This window comes from Pezoporus flaviventris, unplaced genomic scaffold (assembly GCF_033815535.1).
Source record: "Pezoporus flaviventris isolate CSIRO_AGI_PZ_B2104156 unplaced genomic scaffold, CSIRO_AGI_Pfla_v1 ptg000013l, whole genome shotgun sequence".
Lineage (NCBI taxonomy): Eukaryota > Metazoa > Chordata > Aves > Psittaciformes > Psittacidae > Pezoporus > Pezoporus flaviventris.
The window spans coordinates 40,722,309-40,740,555 of record NW_026892561.1 but is presented as its reverse complement, the minus strand read 5'-3'; the positions used below and the strand labels follow the sequence as shown (position 1 = coordinate 40,740,555).

The window sequence follows — 18,247 nt, the reverse complement described above, 5'->3', positions numbered from 1 at the left end:
GAAACTAGACTGCTAGTTTAAGTATCTATAAACAATATAAGGCTGGGCTTTACTTTATGAACTTACCTCTTTCACCTCTAAATCCGTTCTCACCAGGAAACCCTGGTTCCCCCTTTTGTCCTTTCTCAAGATGGATGTTAATACAGCCACTGTCTCCTGGAGGCCCTCTTTCACCTTTGAGCCAAACATATGGAATGGAAGTAAATCCTTATGAGTGACATGTCCTGAAAATTAATTTTAGTAACAACTTCCCTAACAGAGAAAGCCTTCAAATACTAATGCAGTTCTCAGTTGTTTCAGCAGGCTCACTACTAACAGAATTTATTACCCTTCTCTTGCTTTTTAGTTGATTCAGTAGTAACCCATGTGATGCTAAATCAGAATTATTCCCTTCTTGTCTGGAATATGAAAGATGGCAATTGTCCATTTCACAGTGTACTGTCTGTGATTGCACCTTGGAGATGGTTATTGTCTTTCCTACATTAATATTTACAGATTTTAAAGAACACAAACAATATGATAGAAAACTAGAAAAAAATCTAAAGTTTCAGATGTGTGCAGGACAAATCTCAAGGTTTATTTGAATAGGTGATTAACTCTGTTTAATTTAGTGTTAAATGCACCTATTGATCTCAGTGAAATTTATTTTTCTTTCATTATATTTCATTATGCATTTGTGAGATTAACAGGATTTAATATTTAGTATCTCTGAAAATAGAAGCGAATATATCTTTACAGCAAGAAGAAAAAAGTAAACACATTCCTAACACACTAGGAATGAAACCAAACGTAGCAGTAACGTAACTTGAGAATGAAGTGGATTTTTACAAACCTTTTATTCCCATATCCCCACAATCTCCACTAGGCCCAGGTGGACCCATTTCTCCTTCTTCTCCTTTAACACCAGAGATCCCCATTGGGCCTTGTGTTCCTGGGAGTCCTGGGAATCCTTGGGGTCCTTGAATCCCTTTGCTTCCTGGTAATATTAAATGCTTTATTTACATATTCAGCATGCTATGCTGTTCCTGTCATATTCTAAGGAGGAGTATAAAGCAAAAGGCAGGGAGTTTAGAATGGCTCCTTAGGAAATCAGCAAAGCTAGAGAACCAATGGAGCATGGCTTCATTCCAAGATCAAAGTTGTCTTGAAATCCAGGTTGACTTGAACCAAGCATCTTCTCCCTCCCTGCTACCTCCCCCTTGGAGGTTTAGGCTACATTTACTACTAAAGCAGTTATTCCCAACATCTTAAGTACAGTGCGTAGTCTAAGACACCACCAGATTTTGCATATGGCTACAGGTAATCATGACTTCTATGTCCAGATGACAGACAAAACCAGGATTTTGCTATAGTTATTCAGAAATCTTGCACATTAGCCAGTGATGATTTGGGACTAAGCTCACATTTTTTTTAAGTATTACACATAATGTGAAGCTATTTCTCCACTTACTCATAGAATCAGTCATTTAGGTTGGAAAAGACCTTTAAGATCATTGATTCCAACCATTAACATAGCACTGCCAACTCCACCAATAAACCAGTGCCTCATCTACACATATTTTAAATGCCTCCAGAGATGGTGACTACACCACTTCCCTGAGCAGCCTGATTCAATGCTTGACAACCCTTTCAGTGAAGAAATTTTTCCTAATATACAATCTAAATTCCCCTGGCACAACTTGAGGCTGTTTCCTCTTGTCCTATAGCTTGGTGCTTGGGAGAAAAGACCAACACCCACCTTGCTACAGCCTCCTTTCAGGTAGTTGTAGACAGCAATAAAAGGTCTTTCCTCCAAACTAGGCAACATCAGTTCCCTCAGCTGCTCCTCTTAAGACTTCTGCTCTAGACCCTTCACCAGCTTCATTGCCCTTCTTTAGACATGCTCCAGCAACTCACTATCTTTCTTGTAGTGAGGGGCCCAGAACTGAACACAGTATTTGAGGTGTAGCCTCACCAGGGCTGAGTATAGGGGGATGATCACTTCCCTAGTCCTGCTGGTCACACTATTTCTGATACTAGCCAGGATGCCGTTAGCCTTCTTGGCCACCTAGGCACAAGCTGGCTCATGTTCAACCAACACCCTCAGGTCTTTTTTCACCAGGTAGCTTTCCAGCCACTCTTGTCCAAGCCAGTGGTGTTGCATGGAGTTTTGTGACCCAAGTGCAAGACCCAGCACTGAGCCTTCTTGAACCTCGTACAATTAGCCCTGTCCCATGAATTGTCCAGATCCCTCTGTAGAGCCTTCCTACTCTCAAGCAGATCAACACTCTTCTTCACCAAGTCATCTGCAAACATAGGGTGCATTTGATTCCCTTGTCATTGATAAAGACATTAAACGGAACCAGGCCCTGAGGAACACCAGTTGTGACTGGCTGTAAAACAACTAAAGCACCAGGATGCACCAAGATGCATCAAACTATTTCCTTTGTTTTTATTGTAAGAGAAAGAACAGAGGATGCTATTGTTACTGCCTCTACCCTGCTGCAGGGTCTTATTCTTGAAGCTGGAAAGAGAGGAGGGTGCAAAATATTTCTTAGCTTTAACAGCAGTAGAAATAGTTCCCTCTACAACAGAAGTTATAGACAAAGTGCTTTGCAGGATGTTTAACATACCTGCTTTTCCTGGGAAACCAGGTGGTCCTTTATTGCCTGGAAGTCCTGGAAGTCCTCGAGAGCCTGGAGGACCTGGGGGACCTTGTGAGCCAGGAGAGCCTTTGAGACCTTTGATTCCAGGTGGCCCAGCTAGGCCCCTGTCTCCCCTTTGACCTTTAAAGCCTGGTAAGCCTAAGAACAAGAGATTTAACCAATGTATATAAATGCAAGACAAGGGTTCACCAATTGTATCTAAAAAATGTAAAGTGATAGCTTTTGGTATAAATTTGAATATCAACAAACACAGCAAAATAACTTGGAAACTTTACTACTGGAGTACTGGGTCTGCCCAGATTTTTAACCTGAAATTTTTTTCTTGTATTTCTTTAATGAGAGACATGAGTAGAAGCTCCCTGTGAAAAATCCTTACTAATTTGTAAATACTTTTGGTGTATATGTCCCCTAGCTATCCCTAAAAATCTTTTTAATTTAAGAATAAGGAAGATAAAAGTATTACAGTAATGACAAGAGCTCAGTTAAGTTACTCAGGGCAACAGAAAAGTGATAACTCTTCCATTTGTTACTTAACTGAACACACTGTGATTTGGCCAGTTAAGGAACAGTGCAAAAAAGGGAAGTGAAGTTGGGAAATGTCTGATATGCACACTGTACATTCCCTGAGTTTAAACAAATGTGTAAAACATTAATGTACACCCCTACTAATGAGCAGCTCCCATGGACATATTTGTCATGTCAGCCACAAAAATCATGCTATTAAATCTCCTAGAAAAGATGTGCAGAGCTTAGAGCAGTGAGACAACTTTATGGATGTTGTGTACCTTGAGGTCCTGGCAGGCCCATGACACCTACAAGTCCTGGTGGCCCTGGTAAGCCTGTGTCACATGGTGGACCAGGGAAGCCTGGGCAGCCTGGTGCTCCTATATCACCTTCTGGTCCTCTAAAACCTTTGGCACCTGTAAATCCTGGGACACCAGGCTGTCCTGGAAACAAAAAACATTGTAAAATATTTACTTCCACTACCATCCATCAGAATTCCTAATTGTTATTTTTAAACTTACATGTTCAGTTATTGCAATATCTCACTTATCCTCTATTTTTGCACAGCTTGTGAAAATTGATGCTCTTCTGCAATTTAGAATTGGCCAATGTGGAGAGCTTCTTTCTTTAAGCTAAATAAAAATTCAACCCTCGTCCCTAGGTGAGGATGACTTTATGGATCAATAAGCAAGTTTCTGATGTGTAAGTGCGTAATGGAAGGAGCTCACTAGCCTGCATGAGCTGCACAGCACTGGGGTCAGTTCTATAGGTATTTGCTGCACAGAGGAGGGTGTGTGTCTGCTTAGGGCTGGGGAAGAGGAAGACCTATAAAAGGAATCAATAGTATCTACTATGAAGAGGGAAGTGGCACCATGGAGACATCTGTAGCAAGACCAGTGTAGTGCACAAGATATTGAGGTTTACATTGAAGAACTCTGAGCAAAAAAATTAACCTCTCTCTCCCTGAGTGTTCAACTGCCTTTTGCCAGTCTTTTCAGATTTAAGTAAACAGTCTGATGTAGGGATTGTCTGTATGGTATAGCAGGAGGCCCTAAACACAGATGGCTGCCAGGCAGCAAGTAACAGTAGCAAGAATAGGAAGCTGCAGTGTTACTCCACAGACTGGGTAAAAGCATCCTCCCTTTCCTGCAGTGCAGATCTCCTTAGTGGCTGGTCAACCTTAACTGTAAAAATGTAAATGAAAAATAGGGCATACCATTCACAGTCACCATTATGGATCCAGGTAAAAGAGTAAGTTTTATCTGAATCAGGACCAAATTTGCACAGATTTTCCTCTTTGGACACATGGAAACGCTTTATAAAAACTGGCTCATACCTTGAGGCCCAGGAATGCCTGGATCACCCCTTGCTCCTTGTGCACCAGGGGGTCCTGGCAGTCCCCTGTTGCCTGGGATTCCTGGAGGACCATATGTGACATCACCTGCAACACCTTTCTGACCATCTATGCCACGTGGACCTGCAGGGCCATTTTTACCATCAACTGTAGATCCTCTTTCACCTTCATCACCAGGATCACCAACTTTGCCTCGAAAGCCTGTTGATACAATTTTTAAATTCAAATAACGCATAATTCAGTTTTGTTTGTGGTTTGTTTGTTTGTTTGTTTCCCAAAAAACCTGTGGAATATTATAATTTAACCAGGATTATGACTTTGCATCAAAAAATAACATACATTAAGTTTCAGGTTTCTCATTTACAGCTAATGACACATGAGAGTTGAAGGAGGTAATTATTCTTATAGGAAGTGGCAGTGGTTTCCCTGGGGGCAGCATCTATCTTGTGTGCTCTTACTCTTGTTTAGTTCAATCTGTTTGTTAAAATGATACTACTTGTTTTCAGTTTTCTGAGAATAGTTCCTCTCTGGACACTGAAATTTAAGTTTGTTGCAGCACCTGCAATGCTGCAGGAAGGAAAGGGAAGCTGGTAAGGATTTCTTTTCCATTAGCTTTCATGAAATGCTCTTCCCTGATCCTTTCTACTATGTTAGCGACCTTATCCAGCATTTACGCATTACAGCTTGACCAGCAGTCTCCTGGATTGAGAAAACACAATTTACCTTCTGGCCCAGGGATTCCTGCTCCTGGCCTGCCTCGATGGCCTTTTTGCCCATCAAAGCCGTTTGGTCCAGGATGACCGGGGAGTCCTTTTAAACCCTTTGGTCCTGGAAACAGAAAGAAAATATGTAAAAACTGACAGAGCTCTAAAATGTGTGACCTAAGGAAAAATATTGCATTTTATCCCATGCAAATTCATGTACTTTTGAAGACAAGTGGATTTCATCTGCTTCTAATATTTTGGGCAAGAGCGGCCACACAAGTCACAACCAAATGCATGTTTGCTGTTTTTCTAAATGGACTTGTTTCCTAATCTATAAACCTCAGCCTGCAAGTCACCAGAGTAAATTAGAAAAAAACATGTCTCCTATAACATTTTAATGTTACAGGACATAAACAATATTAACCTATTGACATTAATGACAGTGTCATCGAGTGAATGGCAGATGTCAACTCAAATTCTTACATTCTTCTGTGCTACATGCTGCTTTTGGAATGGTGCAGATGAGCTCAGTATGCTAATCCCTGTTCTTTCATGTCTGTATAAATTTTGGCTACCACCCACAATACTGATGTCAAAGAACTGTGTAATACCGTGCTAAGCATCTTGAAAATCCAGTATCAGACTCCATTTATTCTGATGAGGATTTTCCGGAGTATTTCAAATGTTTTGGAGGTGATCACAAGCAACATTTTGCCAGTTCCTGGATGAGTTCTTTGAATTTAAATTAAGCTGAACAAGTTGAAGTACTGGTAGTAAGTATTCAGATTTCAGGGCTCAATTGCAACTTGCCCTAAGCAGCAGTTTTAGAAATTACAGACTTGCAGCATATCTTTGCCTTGCACACTTTTTCTTCCCCTGGTGTCCAGATGTACATATTCTAGGTCTTATCTGACTCAGCCATCTGCGTATTTTACCAACTGTCTCATGCATTTTAATTGAGGCAGGACAGAGTTTCAAGTGACCGTCATTTAATCATTTCTGTGGAGGCAGCCTGCACACCTTTTGATCACGCAAGCTGCAGCCATCTGGCCCGTGTGTCTATTAGATGAGTATATTCCTGTGTATTTGCAGTTTTACATTTTGAGATATATACCTGTTGAAAAACTAGAACAGTGTATCTTTCTAGGATAGCTTCTTTTTAAATTAGCAACTAAAAGCTCTATTTTAGTTAAACCCCAAAATTCTATCTGTAAACATACCTTGAACGCCTTTAAAACCTGGGGGACCTGGGTTTCCAGGGTAAGGTAATGTAATGTAGGCAGTCTCACCTGAAGCAAGAGGGAGAAAGAAAGTGACATACTTGGTTTTAGAATAAATGGAGTCTTAACATTTACTGTAATAGTTCTGTGGAAGTAACCAACTAGATGTGCAAAGGCAAAGAGAAGGGACTTTTATGCACATTGCTATTTGCACGTTACTTAAGGTTTGATGTAGTATCTTAAAATATATTTTTTACACTTATTTTGTATAGAATATTGGTAATGATTCAAATACAGCTGTGTTCTGTTAAGATAAAGATTTTTTTTTTTTTACTTGTTGCAGAAATTTGTCTTCATGATAGACTCTGTTGCAAGGAAGAAATAATATTTTCATCTCAATTCTATGTATGTTTCTGGTTCATTTGTATTGCTATCAGTATAGATTTCTTTTTATTTCTAATTTTGGTAGGGATTTAAAGAAAACAAAACCAAACAGACCAAGCCTGAAGTGTCAGCTGTATTTTCCTGCTCCTTCAGCAAAAAAACATTGCCTTGCAAATCCTTACACTCAGGAATACTGTTCACTCCAGAAAATAATTCCTCTGACAGTGTGCACTCCGAGTGGCACTTTGCAGGTTTAAGGCTTCTAGCAATTCATAGTCTCGCTAGTGTCTGTTGCTAAATGCTGACAATATTGTACCTTTCAGTGGCCATAATTCACATGACCACTGAGCTTGCCAAAATTGATTTTCACTATAAGTGAGTAACACTGTATAGAATACATATGAAACTGTAATGGATGCTACCAAACGTGTTTTGTTATTTTGTTCTTAATGTAAACATTCAAATTACCTTTCTGGCCCTTTGGACCAGGTGGCCCAATATTACCAGTATCACCAAAGTCTCCACGGCTGCCTCTGATTCCTGGAGGGCCAGGAAACCCAAAACCAGGCAATCCCATTTGTCCTTTTACCCCAGGAAGGCCTGGGACCCCAGGGAATCCTTTATCACCTGGCAGTGGTACTCCAGAATCACCCTTAAAGAAAGAAATTGTTGATAAGAAATAAAAAGACCTAATTTCTTTCCTCTCTTTGATTATCAAAAGCCGTGTTAGACAATTATTTAGAGAAACCACTCTTCCACAATTAAGTGACATGGATGATAGCAGTAGTTTTAAATATTCAGAGGCAATAGGAACAAAAGGTAGAGTTTTGTGGTTTTTTAGGTCTTCCTGATCCCATAATATAGGCACAGAGTATGCAAAAATTACATTCAGGAATATCAAAATAAACAGTAATACTTCCAAGGAAATTTTCAACTGATAAAAACTATGGGTTTTGGTCTAGGCTAACATATAATGATAGAAGTAATTAATGTGTTAAGAATTTGGACTAAAATGGTACTTTTCATTAAGTAGCTGGCCTTTTGATAAGATAATATGTTAACTGAAATGAAAAAAAAAAAAAAAATCTGAGAAAGGCAAACGTACCTCAGCTCCTTTTTCCCCAGGCAATCCTAGTTCCCCATCTCGGCCATCATTACCTCTTTGACCTGGAAATCCTGGAACCCCAGCAGGACCTCTTTCACCCTTTGCTCCTTAAAAAAATTAAAAAACCCCAAGAAAAAATGGTGTAATAACTGTAGTAAGTTTAGCGTGGAGGGGGAGAGGTAATTTTGCTCAGGTAAATGAGTAACCATCATCACATCAGTATGATAATATCCAGTTCTCAGGAAGGCAGTACATAGTCAGACACTTTGTGGAACAACAGGTCTGTCTGTAAAGACTTGTTTACAGACATCAAAAGAATGTGGCTTTTGTTCACGCTATATACAGAGTGAAAATATTTTGTTATTCAAATCACTCAGTTTTGTTCTTAATTTCACTGAAATTAAGGTATAGCGATGCCATATGATGCAGAATATTTGAATCAATATTCTCACAAGGGTTGTTCTGGTTTTTAGTTTTATTTACCCCCAGATTTCTCTTGCACTGATATTTATGAAAATGTAATTTTTGCATAAAGGACAATAAAAATATTCTAACCCAAAAATTCATTTTGCTGTGTCAAGAAATGCTTTGTAAATAAACAGCAAATGTTTTGCCCTGCTCCAACATCTGTAAACAAACACAGGCATCCAGAGCTAAGCTAATTTTTCACAAACAATAAGATGGACAATCTTTTGTCTGAATAATTAGCTTAGCATTTCTAACTAAGCTTTGCCATCGGATTGTTGTACTTTGTTGTTCTCTGTTTTTTTTTGCTTTTGCAAATCATAACCATAACTGTGGAGAGGTTTTGATCTGTTTTAATTGTAAGAATTTCAGTTGTGGAACTGGTGGCCTATTGTTTCTCTTCAATGCCTGATCAAGGACAATTTTTAGAATTAGGAACAGGAATCTGGATAGCCATTGAGACTTTGAGTTTTTCCCAAGGAGGATGTTGGTGGTTTTAGTTGAGATAACAGTTAGGTTTACTGGCATATGGCACTTCAAGAGGTGGCTGCTGTACAATATTTCTTTTGCTTTCACAATAACTGTATTCTGCTTAGTCTTTGCTATACAAACCTCTGAAAGACCCTGGTTATCAATCATGTGACATGTAAAGTCATTTGTTAGCATTAATAACAAGCTGTTAAAACTGTTTTACAGCTCAGACATACAGTAAAAAGCACATAACACTCTGTTGATCTTGTGCTTAGCAAGAAGAAAATGAACAAGATGGTACCAAGAAAGCAGTTTAGATATACATGACTTCTAGGCTTCAGTAACTTACTAAACTAATGACTTTATTAGAGTAGATGAATATGGTTTTCCCACACTATTGCTCGGGCAGTGTATAGGAAACCAAAAAGCTAATGATGAAACATGTGTTTACCTTTTATTCTAACTCTTCCTGGATCACCTTTCTCTCCTTTTTCACCATGTTGTCCAGCAGAACCAGGTGGCCCCTTACAATTGACAAAAAACGTAAAATTGCCAGTTATCTCCAGCAAGGAATCAATGTGGGGATTGAGAGGAAAATTTGAGATCTATCTCTTGTTCATGCACTATTTGCCCACAGCCAGACCAATACCAAATATAGGATGCCGAAAAGAAATGCTTACCTCTTTTGACATCTGTAAAGAGGTGTGTAATGGTCTCTGGCCTTTTCAGCCTGACTCTAGCAAATGCACAACTATAAGAAACTGTAATGCTAGAATAATTGTGTCCATGGCCATATACAGCTGTGGCTTTAAATGCAAGCATATAAAGTTACAAATGATTCATAAACTCTTCCCACTGCAGACCTCATCGCACAATCCTCCGAGGCTACACAGAAGGTAGTCTCTGGAACCTGGTGGCTGCCAGATGAGGCTGTCCTTTTTTTGCTGAGAGAAAGCCTGCAGAGCTGCCAGTAGAAAATTACATAGCAGAATCTATGACTTGACAAGTTTAGAGGGGAAAAGAAGTTCTTTTCTAGATGTTTATGCTAATTTGTGCTCTGAGTTCTCCAAGCAGAGTGCTATTTACCTATCATAATTGTATATGCTCTGCCTCATAAAATAAACATACCAAATAAACTAAGCTTTTCCATTAATTTTCTAAGAAAGGGAACTAAAAAATGACTTGAAATGCTTGAAAAAGTGTTCCTTTTTCTTCAGACTCTGTACACCCCCCAGTGGATATTGACATAAAATCCATCTTGACCTGCTGGCATGCAATTTTTTTGCCTTGATTAGGTTTTGCTGGAAATGCTTTCCTTTGAAATAACTGAAAATCATCTTCATTGGAGCAATCTGTGCATCTTCTGTGTTTTCATGAAAAACAATGGGTATTCAAAACTAAAAGAGAAACAAGTCAAAACAAAACAAGATGCCCATTCACCAGCTTTCCTAAGCCTCCTCACCACCCCACAAACGCAGCATGGGATTCTGTCCCATGGGATTCTGCTTACTCCTGCAAGGGAAATCAGATAGAAGCTAATAAAATGCATCTTTCAGCATGCCTATAATAAACAAAAATAGATAAAACTTTCAGATAGTTTTCCAGGGCAGTTTCTCCACCACTCTGCTTAAATGCCTTCTGTGTAAGTGGTAACTTGATGTTACTCATTTACTGAAGCTCACAAAAACTACTCACAGGGAGTCCTGGTGACCCCATTGCACCAGATAGGCCTGGGTCACCCTTTTCTCCATCTCTTCCAGGGTATCCCATATGTCCTTTCCTTCCTTGAGTACCTGGAAGTCCTTGCATTCCACGTGGACCAGGAGGACCAGCACTACAAGCGCAGAGGCCTTGATTTCCTACATAAAAATATCAAAATTACATGGAAACAGTTGCACAATTAATGCACAAAAAATAATACTAACCTTTTATTTTGTGTGAGTAGTGCACAGACCACTGTTTTCTCATTATGGTCTTCAAAGGAATGAAGCACATCACTTTTTTTTTACAGTGCTGATTAGTTGCTGTGCTGACATGACTCTACTGACTTAGACGCCCCAGTGCCAACAGGCCGTTTAATTCTACACTTTGATGGGCCTTATCCTCCAAGTTAACATAGACTTCTTGCAAATTCAGGTCTGATACACCTGGCAAAGTTCTCAAATTGTTGCTCTCCAGGCATACTTACCCTTTTCTCCTTTTTCCCCTTTTCTTCCTGGAAGGCCCATCTGACCTTTTATTCCAGGTTCTCCAGGGATCCCTCTGTCAGTACAGATCACACCTTTGAAAAAATAAATTGTAAAGCTAGTATAACTCAGGTTGACTGTTTCCACAGCTTAGGCCATGTGTTCTCCTCTTCCTTATCCTGTTATCCTCATGTGAAAAGGTAGAGTATCTTGTGAAATGCTTTACAAATCACTGCTTATAGATCATACTATAAGAGTCAGTCTGGCTAGAGTTGATGTTAATGTCCTGTTTTTTCATTGCCACTAGCTCTTCCCCTTTCTACTTCAGAACTTTGTGACTCCTGTCTTTACTAAAGGAAGCTGATTTGGGGTTCCTCCACAGTTTGCTGTGATTTTAACTTCAGGTGATATATTTTTAGGGATTTATTATATGTATGTTACTTTGTGGGTTTGAATCATGCACAAAACTTTGAAAATCTTGAAATCTCACTGATCAAAAACTAATAGGAAAAACATTTTTATATCACATGTTAAGTTTGATGTGTCTGTCAAAATTTCACTTTTTTGTTTTTTGTGAGACCAACAAAATCAATGAATCCATTGATATGCAGAATGATATTCTTCCCATATAAATTGCTGTTGAACATACTGGGTGGTCCAGGTAAGCCTTGTCTTCCTGGCTGTCCTGGTAGGCCTGGTGGTCCAGGAAATCCAGATCTTCCTGGGATTGATTCACCTGTTCCAGGAGAACCAGGGTCACCTTGAAAACCTTGAGGTCCTGCTGCTCCACTTACTCCTGGCAGGCCAGGCAGACCTATAAAACAATTCTGTTATATGGCCCATACAGTTTCATGTAAACTATTACCACAAGATATTAAGGAAGACATGATAGGCTGTTCAGAACTGTCATGAAGAATAGTTTCTATATATTAAAAAAAAAAAAAAAAGACAAATGTAAATCTTTAGTTTTTTTTCCCAGGAAAAAAGGCTCCTGCTTTAGACTTTCAAATGCTTTTTCTTCTCTCCATTATCTCTTTTCCGGACTAGCTCCTTATACAGAGCAAAGTCATTGTCATCACCTTCCTTTGTAACTTTTTGAGATGAAGAATAGAATTTCTTAGCACAGCAGTCCAGATATAGGCATGCCATGGATTTACAGTTCATGGCAGCATCTTGCTTTATCTTCTTTTCCTTTTCTAGTAATTCCTCATGTTCTGTTTGGAATATTTTATTTCTTTTTTGGCAGCTAAATGGTGAGCTAAAATTTTTCTTGAACTCTGTAGAGCTCAAATCCTTACTGTTGGTGATTTACATCAAGCAAGAACAAAGAACAGTTTCTTCTTGGCTGCTTTTAGTTGCTTTCTCTACTACTGGTATATAGTTCTCATTTTATCCTCTACTTCTCTTACTTGTTCCATCATCTCCTGGTCTTCCCAGCAGGCCTGCAGGCCCAATTGGTCCAGCTGACCCTGTCTCACCAGCAGGACCCGGAAATCCAGGATCTCCTTGTGGACCTACATGGAATTATAAAAACATGTGAACTGAACATCTTATGCAATTGTCAGCTAAAATCTAAATAAAGCCACAAACAAAATTATAACTTGGGAACCACACAAAAGTAAAGTACAGTAACTTTTGTCTTTATGGAATATTTAAAAAATGTGTAACAATTAAATTTTAAGATGGGAGGATTTGGTTATTTTTCTGCGGATTCCTGTCCATTTTGTTGGCATGGTTTTAACTCTTCATCACTCTGCAGTAGCATCTTTGTGCTACATATTTCAGAATGCCAAGAGAAGTATTTTCACAAAACAACTACATACAGCATTTAAAGTGCATCTCATGTTCTGCAGTGCACACAGAGAGGTCATTTCAGGATCATCCCAGTTGAAATCATCCAGATTTTAAAAAGTGTATTTTCAAAATTGATATAAGGAATACATTTAAAAATTTTAATTACATCTTGACAAAGAAAACCCTAATCAGATATAAAGAACTCCATTAACTTGGAAAAACAAAATATTGGTAGCAGTTCTGTTCTCAAACAATTGTACTAAAGGCCTCTTTTTCTGAACAATGTGTCCACTCACACACAACACACATAGTTAAATGTTACTTGAAATATTAAGCATGGGGTTTGTTTCATGGGCTGGAAATCCACAGAAACCGATGGAAAACAGATTGATTTTTGGATGAGGCCTTTATATAATGGGGAAGTTCTGCTGAACTGAGGTTGTGTTCACAATCAGTGTTTGCTTCACTAGAAATATAATTTATGATAAGGTCTCTGTTAAAATGCTTTTACAGTACAGGTTCTCAAAGTGCTCCCTTTTAGGCAGCAGGCTTGACTGTTTCCCACTGCCTACTGCTATGAAATCAGAACTTCCAAACATCTTTTCACCAATTAGGTTATAAAGGTGGGAATAAAGGGACCTGGGACATAAAAACGCAACGTGAGATTTAGGTTGGAAGGTGATAAGACTGACAGGTGATTCGGTTGAGAGTACTAGTTTCAGGATTTTACCCCTCCTAAGCAACAGAAAGTTGAACTGCAATCTAAAATCTGTGTGCCTTGGCAATTCGAAAATTGGAATTCTAAACTACAAGGGGAATGCCAGTTTTTCATACTTTTCATAGCTTCTTCTTAAATATGCTTAGATCTGATAACTGGGGATAGTCCTGAAGACCTAGCTGTGACTGCATGCATAAAGATCTTTCAGCAAACATTTAATCTGAAACTTGTATGCTTAACATAGTTCCAGTAAGATCAGTGAGAAACAGACATAGAATATGACTACTAGGAAGATAACATTTTAGGATCTTGCTCCCTGAATCCCCAGTGATCACTTTCAAACACTTTAGCAAAATAGGTCCTAGCCATTTTATACTGTAGAAAGACTAATTAAAACTAACTACAACCTTTTATAGGAAGCAGTGGAGTTTCAACAGTTCCAGGAGGACCTGGGGGGCCTTTTTCTCCTGGATCCCCCTGTAAAAGTCCAACAAGGAGTTTTACTGATAGATATAAATATGTAATATGCTAACATGTAGCTGAAAATTTCAGTAATGGTGGAGCATGTGATATATATCACCTGGGAGCTCAATTTTGACATTTTATAGCATTTAAAACCAGGCAAAATGATTTTAAATAGTTATCTTTCAAGATACCAATGGCTAACCAGTAATATTGCATATATCTGACTCTTCAGAACTTGACTGCTGTATTTGATTTTATTCGTTTATTGTAAAGATGAATCTATTACAATAAATCAGTACCCCTATTATTGAGACATTATGATTTAACAATCAGGCTGTAATTATTTACCTTAAAATTCTAATCAAGGATTTGGAAATTATTTCTATGATGACAGATAAGCATTAAGATAAGAGGTTTTACAGTCTGACAGATATTACTGATGGTAAGAGACACTTAAAGCTCTTAGAAGTTTAATACGTCTGCATCAGGAAACATAAAAGTGCATACTAATGGCAGGGAAAATCACTTCTGCTTGGAGGATTTCTAAATTAGCTTGGATTTTGATATTTAGAATTGCAAGTGAAGTGGACTTTAAGGAATTCTTTTATGTGGCAAATTATATTAGACTTTTTGCTTTGTAGATTAGGAATCCACCCTGCTCTCTGCAGCAAATGGGAACCGAAAAAACAAGAATGTGAATGTGGGAACTGCGTAGTGGGGTTGCATTCCTGGGACTGGTGTTCAGGGCCTTTTAGGACACAGACAAACACAGACAAGGAGAATTGGGGCTGCAAAACTTATCAGTTTTACTGATATTAATTATTAAACATTGTATTTGCTCTGTAAATTTCTATAGCTTTATGTAATGTAAATGGTGAAGAACATTTTGCACTGCCTGTAAAGACCATTCATTATTTTAATGAGACTCATTCCATTAGGAACAGACACAAATGGTCTCAGGGTGATTTCAGCAGGATTCTTACCCCCCCTTGTATTTTGTCTGAAGAAAGCTTTTTGTTTTTTATTATTTATCACAGAATGGTTGAGGTCAGAAAGCACCTCTGGAGGTCATCTTGTCCAACCTCCCCTCCTCAAGCAAGACCACCTAGAGCTGGTTGCCCAGGACTAAGTCCAGACAGCTTTAGAATATATATAAGGATGGAGACCAGTGCTGAATAGAGGACAAGTATCACCTCCCCTTGCCTGCTGGCAATACTTTTGCTAATACAGCCCAGGATATCATTAGCTGCCTTTGCAGCGAGGACATGTCGCTGCTCATGTTCAAGGTCAACTCAGTATGGCCAACATCCTCCAGACTTATGGATCAAAAGGTATGCCAGCAATTCCTTGAAGTCCATTCTTTGCTTTAAGCAGCAGTTAATTTTTTTTAAAGGTGAGTCTACTTTGAATGCAACTGGTTTTGCCCTGATTCTTTTTCTCTTAAATATTAATGCACCTTAGATTCTCTTTGAACACATTTGTTTCAGAAAATCTATGTGAGGATGGGCTGTTCTCAGGAGGGTTTTTAATTATATTCTTGTTCCTCCAGTTTATGTGATTTTTAGCAGATCATAAGCAACACCTGGTTAGGCCAGATGAACAGTTGATGCAGTCTAGGTAGATATGCACTTTTCAGGAACAATCAGATTTATCCCATTGTTTCCAAAGCAAAACTACAGCATCTGTGCAATCAGATCTGATGTATCTATACGACTTAACCTGATTCTTTTAAAGTCGTGTCTATACTTGATTCATTTTCTTTTGCTCCATGTGTTAGAAATTGTAATTTCATCTTTCTGAATCATTACTGCAGGCATTTAAACTTTTACCTTGTATAATATATATATTAATTATTTTTTTGTTTACTGTTTTTAGTGCTACTAGATGGGTACTCAGTGTGGGGACTAATCAACAGAGATTGAAGAATGCATTGTTCTATGAAATGTCTTGCTCAAGTTTGCTATAGATCCCTCCAACTAAAACAATATGCACATCAGGGTGAGTATTTTTTAACAACAAAACACAAGGTTTTATTGTACTTTTGGGGAGTAATGGACTGTAATGATTTTTGTGTTTGAACAAGACATGAAATGTTTCCAATTAGTATCTGAATGATCCCACATTGTTGTGAAACTGATAATGGGAGAAAAATGAACATCCATGGGCAATTTCTGCTCCCCATCCTCCCCAGTTGACTTTGAAACAAGTACACTTGTGACTAAAACAAATGTTTTTATTGTACTTTTACTTATTTACTCCATGTGCTTGTCATTACTTATTTACTCCATGTGCTTGTCATTTCTCATTTGTAAACCTGCTTCCTTAAAACTTGTTTATTGCTTTTTATTTGTCTGCTTTCAGCTGCGTCTTTAATAATATACTGCTTAGGGCAAGTCTGCACTAGCCACAGGTTACCTCCTTTTGTCATCACAGACTATGAAGTGTGTTTCAATTTTAACCTTCAATTTATAACAGAGCTTAGAATCATACAATAGTTAGGGCTGGAAAGGATCGTAAGATCATCAAGTTCCAACCCCCCTGCCATGGGCAGGGACATCTCACACTATACATCTCACCCAAGGCCTCGTCCAACCTGGTCTTGAACATTGCCAGGGATGGAGCATTCACAGCCTCCCTGGGCAACACATTCCAGTGTCTCATCACCCTAACAGGAAAGAATTTCCTCCTTATATCCAATCTAAACTTCCCCTGTTTAAGTTTGAACCCGTTACCCCTTGTCCTATCACGACAGTCCCTAATGAAGAGTCTCTCCCAGCATCCCTATAGGTCCCCTTCAGGCACTGGAAGGCTGCCATGAGGTCTCCATGCAGCCTTCTCTTCTCCAGACTGAACAGCCCCAACTTTCTCAGCCTATCTTCCTACAGGAGGTGCTTCAGTCCCCTGATCATCCTCGTGGCCCTCCTCTGGACTCGTTCCAACAGTTCCATGTCCTTTTTATGTTGAGGACACCAGAACTGTACACAATACTCCAGGTGAGGTCTCACGAGAGCAGAGTAGAGGGGCAGGATCACCTCCTTTGACCTGCTGGTCACGCTCCTTTTGATGCAGCCCAGGATACAGTTGGCTTTCTGGGCTGCAAGCACACACTGCCGGCTCATGTTCATTTTCTCATCGACTAGCTTGCTCAAATCTCAAGTGTCATTTCTTTCATTTCACAGGTGTAAGTAATTGTGCTTTAAGAAAAGTTACTATTTCATACGCAGCTTTCCATAAAGACTATTTCAGAGGGAAATAAACACTTCTTGACTTTTGTATTTCAGAATATTTAGAGCCAAGTTCATTAGTGTCACAATTTCTGCAGTGGTGGTTTTGTCCTCTCTACTGTGGTAGTAACTTTCACGATGAGCTTTTTCAACTTTGCTGTCTCTACTGATGATCCTGCCACTCACCTTCGTCGCTGCAGCATTTCACTTCTCCTCTTGCTTATATACTGCTGACCACTTGGACCCTATCCCAGGGATTCCCTAGGCCTTCCCCCTGGCTAGACTCACTGCTCCTTTGCTCATTCCAAAGGAATGAGAGTAGGATCCAAAACTGGTTATTTTCAGTCTGAATGTGCTTTAGCATTGTAGATCCCATAGTAAATATAATAGTTCCCATCATTCAAGTTTTAGTTGTTAGTCAGAATTACAATATGCTCCAGTAGTCAGAATAACAGTATGATCATCAGTTCTGCAGCCTGCAGAAGAGGATTCCATAAACTTATATCCTGAAATGTCACTAGACTGGCACCTGGGTCTTCTGAAATTTTATTAAACATCTCTTCTGCACTTTTCAGATAAATACTTCCCTCTTTCACTGCTTAGATCCCCAGTTACGACACTCTCTTAATCTCTAATGGAAAGCATCATGAATTATAAAATAAAAAGTGACTGGTGTCATCTAATTGAGCAAAAGTAGGAAATGTTTAAACAAAGCAGGTGTTGAAGGAGTCCAATTTTCATTCTGGTAAGCATCTTGGAGAAACTATTTATGTGAACAGGTTGAACATATGCAAATAGATTAAGTCTTGCAAGCAAACAAATGTGAATCAAATTTTGCCACCTCATTAGGTGCTAACTAGTCATACTAGTTGATATACCAAAGTTCATAGGATTGTACTGTTATCTAAATAGGAGGTTCCTTTGACTACCATATCTCTGGGGAACACAGCTCAACCATGAATAACTTGCAGAGTGTTACAATTTATGGATTTGATAGCTATACTGGTA

General features: G+C 38.9%; 1 protein-coding gene across 1 annotated transcript in view; it reads right to left on the bottom strand.

Annotated features, from left to right (window-relative positions):
• Window positions 1–18,247, bottom strand: part of COL4A4 (collagen type IV alpha 4 chain) — a 68,119-nt gene that overhangs the window by 19,810 nt on the left and 30,062 nt on the right. Inside the window, exons 17-31 of the mRNA XM_061452995.1 lie at window positions 13,958–14,027; window positions 12,448–12,552; window positions 11,688–11,852; window positions 11,041–11,133; window positions 10,548–10,711; window positions 9,304–9,376; window positions 7,917–8,023; window positions 7,280–7,463; window positions 6,428–6,496; window positions 5,227–5,331; window positions 4,486–4,704; window positions 3,431–3,592; window positions 2,613–2,783; window positions 833–976; window positions 67–174 (exon numbers count right to left, since the gene is read on the bottom strand). Coding sequence (XP_061308979.1) covers window positions 67–174; window positions 833–976; window positions 2,613–2,783; window positions 3,431–3,592; window positions 4,486–4,704; window positions 5,227–5,331; window positions 6,428–6,496; window positions 7,280–7,463; window positions 7,917–8,023; window positions 9,304–9,376; window positions 10,548–10,711; window positions 11,041–11,133; window positions 11,688–11,852; window positions 12,448–12,552; window positions 13,958–14,027 — 1,939 coding nt within the window. The remainder of the gene's footprint in view (window positions 1–66; window positions 175–832; window positions 977–2,612; window positions 2,784–3,430; window positions 3,593–4,485; window positions 4,705–5,226; window positions 5,332–6,427; window positions 6,497–7,279; window positions 7,464–7,916; window positions 8,024–9,303; window positions 9,377–10,547; window positions 10,712–11,040; window positions 11,134–11,687; window positions 11,853–12,447; window positions 12,553–13,957; window positions 14,028–18,247) is intronic.